The 13,410-nt window shown below is 48.7% G+C and overlaps 1 protein-coding gene across 1 annotated transcript; it reads left to right on the top strand.

Annotated features, from left to right (window-relative positions):
* The first annotated feature begins 745 nt into the window (after positions 1-745).
* LOC135533577 (uncharacterized) lies at positions 746-9,890 on the top strand. The gene is made up of 4 exons (XM_064960866.1): positions 746-929; positions 1,052-1,151; positions 4,298-4,554; positions 8,019-9,890. The coding sequence occupies exons 1-4, from the start codon at positions 813-815 to the stop codon at positions 9,564-9,566; spliced, it is 2,022 nt and encodes a 673-aa protein (XP_064816938.1). The 5' UTR covers positions 746-812; the 3' UTR covers positions 9,567-9,890.
* The last annotated feature ends 3,520 nt before the right edge of the window (positions 9,891-13,410 follow it).

Here is a 13,410-nt window from a genome sequence, read left to right on the forward strand (position 1 = left end):
TTCTCTTTCTCTCTCTCTCTCTCTCTCTCTCTCTCTCTCTCTCTCTCTCTCTCTGTACCTCTCTCTCTTCTCTAACTTCTTCTCTCTACCTCTCTCTCTCTCTCTCTCTCCTCTCTCTCTTTTTCTCTCTACCTCTCTCTCTCTACCTCTCTTTCTCCTCTCTCTCTCTACCTCTCTCTCACTCTCTTCTCTCTACCTCTCTCTCTGTACCTCTCTCTCTCTCTCCTCTCTCTCTCTCTACCTCTCTCTCTACCTCTCTCTCTCTCTCTCTCTTCCTACCTCTACCTCTCTCTCTCTCTCTCTGTACCTCTCTCTCTCTACCTCTCTCTCTACACCTCTCTTCTCTCTACCTCTCTCTTTCTCTCTACCTCTCTTTCTCTTTCTTACCCTTTTCTCTCACTCTACTTCTCTCTACCTCCTTTCTCTCTACCTCTTCTCTCTCTCTCTCTACCTCTTTCTCTCACTCCCTCTACCTCTCTTTCTCTCTACCTCTCTTTCTCTCTACCTCTCTCTCTCTACCTCTCTCTCTACCTCTCTCTCTCTCTCTCTCTCTACCTCTTTCTCTCTACCTCTCTCTCTCTCTTTCTCTCTCTTTCTCTCTACCTCTCTTTCTCTCTACCTCTCTTTCTCTCTACCTCTCTCTCTCTCTCTACCTCTCTTTCTCTACCTCTCTCTCTCTCTACCTCTCTCTCTCTCTACCTCTCTTTCTCTACCTCTCTCTCTCTGTACCTCTCTCTCTCTCTCTCTACCTCTCTCTCTCTACCTCTCTCTCTCCCTGTAGGAGTCTATGGAAACACTTCAGAGGTGTCAGTATGTGTCTGGTCCTGCTGGTGTTGCCAGGATACATGGCATATAAAATCTCCCAGTTCTTCCACATGGACTTCTGGCTCCTCATCCTGGTCTCCAGCTGCATGCTCACCTCTCTGCAGGTAAGACTCACATACCTGTAGGAGTCATCTCTTAACAGGCTCCTTTTCTCTGAAGTAAACCGCCTTTTTCTCAGTCGAGAAATGAATGCTAGACTTTTTGTTGTTGTTGGCTGGTCTCCTAGGTGACAGGAACCTTGCTGATCTACTCCCTCTTCATGGTTGAGCTGTCCTGTCGTGACCCTATCGACAGCCTGGATGAGATCATCTATTGGGTCAATGCAGGTAACACAAAATACCTGTCCTGTAGTCACCTGTCCTGTACCCACCTGTCCTGTACCCACCTGTCCTGTACCCACCTGTCCTGTAGTCACCTGTCCTGTACCCACCTGTCCTGTAGTCACCTGTCCTGTACCCTCCTGTCCTGTACCCTCTTGTCCTGTACCCACCTGTCCTGTACCCTCCTGTCCTGTACCCTCCTGTCCTGTACCCACCTGTCCTGTACCCACCTGTCCTGTACCCTCCTGTCCTGTACCCACCTGTCCTGTAGTCACCTGTCCTGTACCCTCCTGTCCTGTACCCACCTGTCCTGTACCCACCTGTCCAGTAGTCACCTGTCCTGTACCCTCCTGTCCTGTAGTCACCTGTCCTGTATCCACCTGTCCTGTACCCTCCTGTCCTGTACTCACCTGTCCTGTAGTCACCTGTCCTGTACCCACCTGTCCTGTACCCACCTGTCCTGTAGTCACCTGTCCTGTACCCTCCTGTCCTGTACCCTCCTGTCCTGTACCCACCTGTCCTGTACCCTCCTGTCCTGTACCCACCTGTCCTGTAGTCACCTGTCCTGTACCCACCTGTCCTGTAGTCACCTGTCCTGTACCCTCCTGTCCTGTACCCACCTGTCCTGTACCCACCTGTCCTGTAGTCACCTGTCCTGTACCCTCCTGTCCTGTACCCACCTGTCCTGTACCCTCCTGTCCTGTACCCACCTGTCCTGTACCCTCCTGTCCTGTACCCTCCTGTCCTGTACCCTCCTGTCCTGTACCCACCTGTCCTGTAGTCACCTGTCCTGTACCCTCCTGTCCTGTACCCTCCTGTCCTGTACCCTCCTGTCCTGTAGTCACCTGTCCTGTACCCACCTGTCCTGTACCCACCTGTCCAGTACACTCCTGTCCTGTACCCTCCTGTCGTGTACACTCCTGTCCTGTACCCTCCTGTCCTGTAGTCACCTGTCCTGTACCCACCTGTCCTGTACCCACCTGTCCAGTACACTCCTGTCCTGTACCCTCCTGTCCTGTAGTCACCTGTCCTGTAGTCACCTGTCCTGTACCCTCCTGCACTTACCTGTCCTGTAGTCACCTGTCCTGTACCCACCTGTCCTGTACCCACCTGTCCTGTACCCTCCTGTCCTGTACCCTCCTGTCCTGTACCCTCCTGTCCTGTACCCTCCTGTCCTGTAGTCACCTGTCCTGTACCCTCCTGTTCTGTAGTCACCTGTCCTGTACTCACCTGTCCTGTACCCTCCTGTCCTGTACCCTCCTGTCCTGTAGTCACCTGTCCTGTACCCACCTGTCCTGTACCCTCCTGTCCTGTACTCACCTGTCCTGTACCCTCCTGTCCTGTACCCTCCTGTCCTGTAGTCACCTGTCCTGTACCCACCTGTCCTGTACCCTCCTGTCCTGTACCCTCCTGTCCTGTACCCTCCTGTCCTGTACCCTCCTGTCTTGTACCCTCCTGTCCTGTAGTCACCTGTCCTGTACCCTCCTGTCCTGTACCCTCCTGTCCTGTAGTCACCTGTCCTGTAGTCACCTGTCCTGTACCCTCCTGTCTTGTACCCTCCTGTCCTGTAGTCACCTGTCCTGTACCCTCCTGTCTTGTACCCTCCTGTCCTGTAGTCACCTGTCCAGTACACTCCTGTCCTGTACTCTCCTGTCCTGTACCCTCCTGTCCTGTACCCTCCTGTCCTGTACCCTCCTGTCTTGTACCCTCCTGTCTTGTACCCTCCTGTCCTGTACCCTCCTGTCCTGTAGTCACCTGTCCTGTACTCTCCTGTCCATTACCCTCCTGTCCAGTACACTCCTGTCCTGTACCCTCCTGTCCTGTACCCACCTGTCCTGTAGCACCTGTCCTGTACCCTCCTGTCCTGTACCCACCTGTTCTGTAGTCACCTGTCCTGTACCCTCCTGTCCTGTACCCACCTGTCCTGTAGTCACCTGTCCTGTACCCACCTGTCCTGTAGTCACCTGTCCTGTACCCTCCTGTCCTGTACCCACCTGTCCTGTACCCACCTGTCTTGTACCCACCTGTCCTGTACTCACCTGTCCTGTACCCACCTGTCTTGTACCCACCTGTCCTGTACCCAACTGTCCTGTACCCACCTGTCTTGTACCCTCCTGTCCTGTACCCTCCTGTCCAGTACCCACCTGTCCTGTACCCACCTGTCCTGTACCCTCCTGTCCTGTACCCACCTGTCCAGTACACTCCTGTCCTGTACCCTCCTGTCCTGTACCCTCCTGTCCTGTACCCTCCTGTCCTGTAGTCACCTGTCCTGTACCCTCCTGTCCTGTACCCTCCTGTCCTGTAGTTACCTGTCCTTTACCCTCCTGTCCTGTACCCTCCTGTCCTGTAGTCACCTGTCCTGTAGTCACCTGTCCTGTACCCTCCTGTCCTGTACCCTCCTGTCCTGTAGTCACCTGTCCTGTACCCTCCTGTCCTGTACCCACCTGTCCTGTACCCACCTGTCTTGTACCCACCTGTCCTGTACCCACCTGTCCTGTACCCACCTGTCTTGTACCCTCCTGTCCTGTACCCACCTGTCCAGTACCCTCCTGTCCTGTACCCTCCTGTCCTGTACCCTCCTGTCCTGTACCCTCCTGTCCTGTAGTCACCTGTCCTGTACCCTCCTGTCCTGTACCCTCCTGTCCTGTACCCACCTGTCCTGTACCCTCCTGTCCTGTAGTCACCTGTCCTGTACCCTCCTGTCCTGTACCCTCCTGTCCTGTACCCACCTGTCCTGTACTCTCCTGTCCTGTACCCTCCTGTACTTACCTGTCCTGTACTCTCCTGTCCTGTAGTCACCTGTCCTGTACTTACCTGTCCTGTAGTGTCCTGTCCTCTCCTGTACTGACCTGTCCTATAGTGTCCTGTCCTCACCTGTCCTGTAGTACCTGTCCTGTAGTGTCCTGTCCTGTACCTGTCCCGTAGTGTCCTGTCCTATACATGTCCTGTTGTACCTGTCCTGTAGTGTCCTGTACCTGTCCTGTTGTACCTGTCCTAACACTTGTCTTTGTTATACTGGCTCTGACTTTGCTAATAGCTGCTTTATTGTGTAAAGTTTCACTTCCTGTGACTGAGATTTGGGTGTTGTACCGAGCTACCCAGTTGCCCTCTGGGTAAGAGAGTCTGCTAAATGACTCAAATGTGACTCCCAGTCTGCCGCGTGCTGGAGTTCGTTGTGGCTCTCTGCGTGGTGGCCTACGGGACCTGGGAATCTCTGTTTGGGGAGTGGAGCTGGATGGGCGCCTCAATCATCATCATACACTGCTACTTCAACGTGTGGCTCAGAGCCCAGACCGGCTGGAGGAGCTTCCTGCTTAGACAGGAAGCAGCCAAGAAGATCAACTCCCTCCCCCGGGCCACGGCCAATCAGCTGCAGCAACACAACGACGTTTGTGCCATTTGCTTCCAGGTCAGTCGTAAAACGCTCTGTGTCCTCCCTATTCTCTATATGGGCCTTGGTTAAAAGTAGTGCACTTAAAAATGGGATAGGGTGCTATTTGGAACATGAAATCAAATGTATTTATATAGCCCTTCTTACATCAGCTGATATCTCAAAGTGCTGTACAGAAACCCAGCCTAAAACCCCAAACAGCAAGCAATACAGGTGTAGAAGCACGGTGGCTAGGAAAAACTCCCTAGAAAGGCAGGAACCTAGGAAGAAACCTAGAGAGGAACCAGGCTATGAGGGGTGACCAGTCCTCTTCTGGCTGTGCTGGGTGGAGATTATAAACCTAGAGAGGAACCAGGCTATGAGGGGTGACCAGTCCTCTTCTGGCTGTGCCGGGTGGAGATTATAAACCTAGAGAGGAACCAGGCTATGAGGGGTGGCCAGTCCTCTTCTGGCTGTGCCGGGTGGAGATTATAAACCTAGAGAGGAACCAGGCTATGAGGGGTGGCCAGTCCTCTGGAGTTATAACAGTGGAGTTATAACAGAACATGGCCAAGATGTTCAAAAAAAAACATCTCTATCCATGTTTGGTCATGGCCATCTGCTTCCGGGTCAGTCAGGGTCATGGTGACCTCATTGGTCAGAGGTTGGTGTCTATACTGGTCAACCTGTTCTGGTTACCTTAATAAGCCCAATAAATTCACCATCAACTCAATGCATGATTTCTCCTTCCCGTAAAAAAACAAGAGAATTTATAAGCCAGATTTATACCAAATAGTTTAACTTGTTACTTTTCTCTTCAGAGCAGGGACCACTCATTAGATTGACAAGGGTTTTCCCGAGCTAAACTGACCAACACGCTCCTCCAACAGCACATAAATCCTCACATAATTCTGCTCAAAAATCAATTACATTTTTCTCTCAAGCCGTGTGGAATATGTTTTTTTATTTTTTAGGGTGAGCGCTGATGTCACCCTATGAGCAGCAGTGCTCAAGCACAATATTTATCTTGTCCATTCCCAGGGTGCTGTTGGAGAGATGCGTCGCCGCGACGCTCCGCCACCGTCCTTCGGGGCACAATAATAATCTAATGTAAATCATGTCGCAGATAGAGGACATGGTAGAAACAGTAGGTGGTCATTTTCTGTAGCTTTCAGACCTGGAAATAGAATGGATGATGATGTAATGACACTTTTTACATCCTGCGAGGTCTCTCCCCGTCGAATAGCCTAACCTAAATGGTGCTCAATCAAATAAACAAATGGCCTGACATGTCAACAAACAGGACAGGTCAAAGTGGAATGGGCAGTATGGAATGGGCAGTATGGAATGGGCAGTATAGAATGGGCAGTATAGAATGGGCAGTATGGAATGGGCAGTATGGAATGGGCAGTATAGAATGGGCAGTATGGAATGGGCAGTATGGAATGGGCAGTATATAATGGGCAGTATGGAATGGGCAGTATGGAATGGGCAGTATGGAATGGGCAGTATGGAATGGGCAGTATGGAATGGGCAGTATGGAATGGGCAGTATGGAATGGGCAGTATGGAATGGGCAGTATGGAATGGGCAGTATGGAATGGGCAGTATGGAATGGGCAGTATGGAATGGGCAGTATGGAATGGGCAGTATGGAATGGGCAGTATGGAATGGGCAGTATGGAATGGGCAGTATGGAATGGGCAGTATGGAATGGGCAGTATGGAATGGGCAGTATGGAATGGGCAGTATGGAATGGGCAGTATGGAATGGGCAGTATGGAATGGGCAGTATGGAATGGGCAGTATGGAATGGGCAGTATGGAATGGGCAGTATGGAATGGGCAGTATGGAATGGGCAGTATGGAATGGGCAGTATGGAATGGGCAGTATAGAATGGGCAGTATGGAATGGGCAGTATGGAATGGGCAGTATAGAATGGGCAGTATGGAATGGGCAGTATAGAATGGGCAGTATGGAATGGGCAGTATGGAATGGGCAGTATGGAATGGGCAGTATGGAATGGGCAGTATGGAATGGGCAGTATGGAATGGGCAGTATAGAATGGGCAGTATGGAATGGGCAGTATGGAATGGGCAGTATAGAATGGGCAGTATGGAATGGGCAGTATAGAATGGGCAGTATGGAATGGGCAGTATAGAATGGGCAGTATGGAATGGGCAGTATGGAATGGGCAGTATGGAATGGGCAGTATGGAATGGGCAGTATGGAAGCTGATCACAGTGAAAAAGAAAATGCTTCTGTATTTCCTGCTTTTGTAAACACATCGATTCTTATTGTAAACAGGCACAGGATAACTCCTGATGAAGTTATGTAGCGGACGTTCAGAGCTTAAATTTTCAAATTGATTAGTCACAGGAAACAGGACTAATAAAGTCAATGTAACGGCCTGTTTAACAAATGGTGGGTCTACCACATGTACGGGTCTACCACATGTACGGGTCTACCACATGTACGGGTCTACCACATGTACGGGTCTACCACATGTACGGGTCTACCACATGTACGGGTCTACCACATGTACGGGTCTACCACATGTACGGGTCTACCACATGTACGGGCCTACCACATGTATGGGCCTGCCACATGTATGGGCCTACCACATGTATGGGTCTACCACATGTATGGGTCTACCACATGTATGGGCCTACCACATGTATGGGTCTACCACATGTACGGGTCTACCACATGTACGGGTCTACCACATGTACGGGTCTACCACATGTACGGGCCTACCACATGGATGGGTCTACCACATGGATGGGTCTACCACATGTATGGGTCTACCACATGTATGGGTCTACCACATGTATGGGCCTGCCACATGTACGGGTCTACCACATGTACGGGTCTACCACATGTATGGGCCTGCCACATGTACGGGTCTACCACATGTACGGGTCTACCACATGTACGGGTCTACCACATGTACGGGTCTACCACATGTACGGGTCTACCACATGTACGGGTCTACCACATGTACGGGTCTACCACATGTACGGGTGTACCCCAGTAAGCACGGCCGTATTTTGGACGTATTTTTACCAAAGGTCGGCCTAACACATAGATGGACATTCCTAAAATGTATTTTCAGTCAACGCTGTAGGCTGTAGCTCAGAAAGCACCGACGTCTTTTTTGTTGTTGTCCTGTTCAGACTTCCCTTGATTTCTACGGCGACTTCCATGTCTATGTTTGGTTGCGATTTAGTCCGGTCAGGAACCAGCCTTGATTTGCCTCAAACATAGACTTCTATAAATTACGTCTGTTCAACTTTCATTCAGAACCAAAAATGAACCTGATTTCAACGTCCGGAAAATACGTCTTTTAGACGTCTTTTTTCTGTTGTCGTCTTATCTGGGGCAGCAGAACAGCCCTGGTTCAGAGAGTTGGTTAAAGTTGTTTCTGTTAGAGCTTGGAGAGGGTTTTGAGTTTGGTTAGTTCTTCTTAGTTCATTTGAGTAATAAACACATCTCTTCCTCTGCAGGAAATGAGCTCAGCCGTGCGGACGTACTGCGGACATTTCTTCCATGGAAACTGCCTTCGTAAGTGGCTCTACGTCCAGGAGACTTGCCCCATGTGTCACCAGGCCGTCCGCCCCACCCCGCCAGCCCCAGCCCACACGGCAGGAGACTTCCAGGCTGCTCCTCTGCCCTCTAGAGGTACTGGGCCAGGCCGGGTAGAGGAGAGGGGACGCTCCAGAGATCAGACTCCGGTCAGGGACGCCACACACCAGCCCCCAGCTAACCTGCCGTCCCCAGGCTCCCCAGATCAGCAGGAAGGGACAGAGAGCCTGGGAGAGGGAACCAGTGGTTCAGATAGAGAGGACAGACCGGGACGCCCACTTAGGAAGCCTGTCCAGGATCTCCACTTCAGCTCCACTGGGGACTTTGTAGGCTTCGTCAGCCCACGCTCTTCTGGGGGTAGTCCTCGTCCAGGGAAGCAGAACCTGGAGCCTTGGGATGGAGCTCATCCTACCAACAGGTACAACGGTGAAGGGGTTGACTACACGATCAAAGGACTATTGGTGCAATCTGCTCCCAAAGAGCAGAATGGCAGAGTATTGACTAGAGTGAATGGGGCTAGAGAGAACTGCCAGACTGAGAACCACCTTGTAGGAGAAAACCAATGTGAACCTATGTCAGGGACAACAACCAGAAAGACCTCAAGGTCTAAGAGTGTGAGCGGGATAGGAGACGTCACCCAACAGAACCGTGAACACAGGGGACGACCACGGTCACACACTCTAGATGGTGGACATGCACAGCAGGATGAAAGCCAATCAGAACTGGACACGCCTTGGGATGTTAAATCTACCCGGCGACAGAGATCTAGGCTACGCAGTAGTTCTACTAACACCAGAACAGAGGAGGAGGGACTCCATTACAACAGAACAGAGGAGGAGGGACTCCGTCACAACAGAACAGAGGAGGAGGGACTCCGTCACAACAGAACAGAGGGACTCCGTCACAACAGAACAGAGGAGGAGGGACTCCGTCACAACAGAACAGAGGAGGAGGGACTCCATCACAACGGAACAGAGGAGGAGGGACTCCGTCACAACAGAACAGAGGAGGAGGGACTCCGTCACAACAGAACAGAGGAGGAGGGACTCCGTCACAACAGAACAGAGGAGGAGGGACTCCGTCACAACAGAACAGAGGAGGAGGGACTCCGTCACAACAGAACAGAGGAGGAGGGACTCCGTCACAACAGAACAGAGGAGGAGGGACTCCGTCACAACAGAACAGAGGAGGAGGGACTCCGTCACAACAGAACAGAGGAGGAGGGACTCCGTCACAACAGAACAGAGGAGGAGGGACTCCGTCACAACAGAACAGAGGAGGAGGGACTCCGTCACAACAGAACAGAGGAGGAGGGACTCCGTCACAACAGAACAGAGGAGGAGGGACTCCGTCACAACAGAACAGAGGAGGAGGGACTCCGTCACAACAGAACAGAGGAGGAGGGACTCCGTCACAACAGTACCTTGGTGAAGTCCACTGAAAATCCCCACAATGCCTTCTTTCTGTGAAACAACGTTGGAAAACTAATGTCCTACCTTTCCGCTGGCAGTCTGATAATACATGTGTTTATTTAGGTATTTAATTAATGGTGTGTGTACTGGATTGGATTTAGGGGCAAACATGTAAAACCCAAGATAAGAAATGATATCTATGAAATGCACAATTATAGATGAAGGCTGGGCGGTATACTGTATGGGTCAATGATGAATAAGATTTTCAAAAATTAAGCGGAAAAATATTAATTTTGAAACACTTTTGTATGTTCCCTATGCATATTCAGTGTTTGTCGCCCCAAAAAAGTTTCACATTTTGTCTGTTAAAATTTACCTCCTAAAAAATATATAATAATTTGGGAGAATAAAAATAAAAATATACAAATATTTTGACTGTTATTTAAAGCAAAGAAGAGTAAAACATGAATATGTTCATGGTCTCAAGTATTCAACATCAAAGAAGTAAAACAATTACAGTATAATACATCTTAACTGGACAATCCCTCATGTTGAATGATTGTCAACTACAACTTCTCTAAGACAAATGAAAACCAAATCAAATTTAACAAAAAATGTATTTTTCTCTTATAGACTGAGCGTCTCTGCATTTCTGGTACAAAATAATGCTGTTTTTTAACATTAAAAACACTGGTTGAGCCAAACGGTGTCATTACTATCTCTCGCTCTCTCTTTCCCTCTCACTCAAACACACTGTGTTTTTTACTCAACAACAACGATGCCTTTAATGCTTAATCAATTACCAAAACTGTGACTCAAATGATTGCCATGCAGAAACATTTTATCATGAACACTGCAATGAACTTCTAAAAACAGGATATAAATGATACATTATGAGGAATTTTTAAGTGTTAAGAATAATTTTTAATACATAAATAGTAAAGTTATTGAAATCCAGTAAGACGTTCGAGCATCATATCAATTACAAATGGAATAAGATGGCCCCGACAGACATGGAAGCTCTGCTACTATCTCCTAAGACATGACGGACATGGAAGCTCTGCTTCTATCTCCTAAGACATGACGGACATGGAAGCTCTGCTTCTATCTCCTAAGACATGACGGACATGGAAGCTCTGCTTCTATCTCCTAAGACATGACGGACATGGAAGCTCTGCTTCGATCTCCTGGATGGCAGGAAGCTTGCCCCCAATGATGTACTGGGCCGTTCGCACTACCCTCTGTAGTGCCTTGCAGTCGGAGGCTGAACAGTTGCCATACCAGACAGTGATGCAACCAGTCAGGATGCTCTCGATGGTGCATCTGTAGAACCTTTTGAGGATCTGAGGACCCATGCCAAATCTTTTTAGTTTCCTGTGGGGGAATAGGTTTTATCGTGCTCTCTTCACGGGTGTGTTTGGACCATGATAGTTTGTTGGTGATGTGGATACCAAGGATCTTGAAGCTGTCAACCTGCTCCACTACAGCTCTGTCGATGTGAATGGGGTCGTGCTCGGTCCTCCTTTTTCCTGTAGCCCACAATCATCTCCTTTGATTATATAGATGTGTAGGTTGTTGTCCTGGCACCACACGGCCAGGTCTCTGACCTCCTCCCTATAGGCTGTCTCATCGTTGTCGGTGATCAGGCCTACCACTGTTGTGTCATCAGCAAACTTAATGATGGTGTTGGAGTCGTGCCTGGCCATGCAGTCCTGGGTGAACAGGGAGTACAGGAGGGGCCTGATCATGCATGTTTCAGTGTTACTTGCCTCGAATAGGTTTTTGATGATGTTTTACTGGTAATGGGAACACACGTAGATGCAAACAAAATAACTGTTTGTACATTGTGGTGTGATGTGTGTGTGTGATGTGTGTAACCTTTATTTAACTAGGCAAGTCAGTTAAGAACTAATTCTTCTTTACAATGACGGCCTACACCGGCCAAAGCGTAACCCGGACGACGCTGGGCCAGTTGTGCGCCGCACTACGGGACTCCCAGTCACGGCTGGATGTGATACAGCCTGGATTCGAACCAGGGACTGTAGTGACGCCTCTTGCACTGAGATGCAGTGCCTTAGACCACTGCGCCCGTGTGTCCATGTGTGTGTTAACTATTGAACTGTACTAGAATGCTTAAAAGGCAGCTAAAATGTTAAATATCATTTTTTTTGGGGGGGGGGGGGGGGGAAATATTGGATATTGGTATCAGACAAAAATGTCCTTTCGGTTCGTCCCTAGTATGTACGTACGGTCACTGTGGAGACGATGTCATCGATGCACTTATTGATAAAACCGGTGACTGATGTGGTGTACTCCTCAGTGACATCAGAGGAATCCCGGAACATATTCCAGTCTGTGACAGAAAAACAGTCCTGTAGCTTAGCCTCTGCTTCATCATTATTCATCATTATTGATCAAGTCACTGGTGCTTCCTGCTTTAATCTTTTGTTGTAAGCAGGAATCAGGAGGATGAAATTATGGTCAGATTTGCCAAATGGAGGGTGAGGAAGAGCTTTGTATGCGTCTCTGGGTGTGGGTCTAGATTTTTTTTCCCCTCTGGTTGCACATTTAACATGTTGGTGGGAATTTGGTAGTGCGGTCTTAGTGCCAGCATCGGTCTGTGATGGTATGTATAGACCGCTACGAAAAAAATACAGGTGAAAACTCTCGAGGTAGATAGTGTGGTCTACAGCTTATCATGAGATACTCTACCTCAGGCGAGCAAAACCCTGAGACTTCTATAGATATGGTGCACCAGCTGTTGTTTACAAATATACATAACCCGCTACCCTTTATCTTACCAGAGGCCGCTGTTCTGTCCTGCCGATACAGTATGCCACTGGGGATGCTAAACACCCTTCGGGACACTGTTGCCAAGCTGGGCAGGATGTGTCGTTTCTTTTATTTTTGCTTTGTTCTGTAGGTAGACCTAAAGAATTTTAGTTAAAATTATCCTATCAAAACAGAAAGCTCATTGAAAGAATATGCCTATTGGGCCAAAAGCAATGATGGGTCTTCTATGGTATAGATAATAGAATGAAAATGAAGAAACTTTTGAAGCGATTATGATTTTTTTTATTTTTTTTATTAAAAATACTTTGCTACAATGATAGGTTTAGCTCGCTACCCACCTCATTACTTGCTGTTAGCACATAGTAAATACACCACCATTATATAGATGTGGACACTACGCCTCCCTCTGTTGATCGTCCTCATCTCTGTAAGTCATCTTGATTTTCCACCTGTGTGTTTTATCAGCTTCTTTATGAAAATATTTAGCATAGTAAATGACAGTAGCTAAAGCAAGGGGCTATAGCAGCACACAAGTAGACTACAAATGCATGCTGGAGCGGGCATGCCCTGAGTTAGTGTAGTGAGCGCTACTGGAGCAGGCGAGAAGGAAGACGCTCACAGCCTTTGGGAAACTTCGGCTCCACGCTCATATACTCTGCTCGGTCACAAGAGTGTATTGGCAGGCAAGCTGCAGAAGGACGAGCAGGCTAATTACTATTTCCCATCGTTTATCAGTGCAATTTTGACTGCTAACTAGCTGAAAACGTTTAAAGAAGATTTATTTAATGTTTCCTTCGTTAGATTTGAGCTCATCTAGCTCTGGCTAGCATTAGTTGTGGATCTTGTCGATGTGCATATGGGGAAATATAGCCGACCTTTTCATGGTTGTTTGATCAATGGGACCGTAAAGTTCCCAAATGTAAGAGGACTCCTGTGGTGTTTCCATAGTTACAGAAATCCATTCAGGTGCATTTTGGTGAATGTGTTGTTATGATCTAAAGTCTATGTTGTTACAACTTCCTGTAAACACAGACAGGGTGGGTTGCACCAACATCGATTGACTCTTAAACCGGGTCAAATCAAGGTTGATCTATTAATCTTGTTGCAC

This window comes from Oncorhynchus masou, unplaced genomic scaffold (assembly GCF_036934945.1).
Source record: "Oncorhynchus masou masou isolate Uvic2021 unplaced genomic scaffold, UVic_Omas_1.1 unplaced_scaffold_2469, whole genome shotgun sequence".
Lineage (NCBI taxonomy): Eukaryota > Metazoa > Chordata > Actinopteri > Salmoniformes > Salmonidae > Oncorhynchus > Oncorhynchus masou.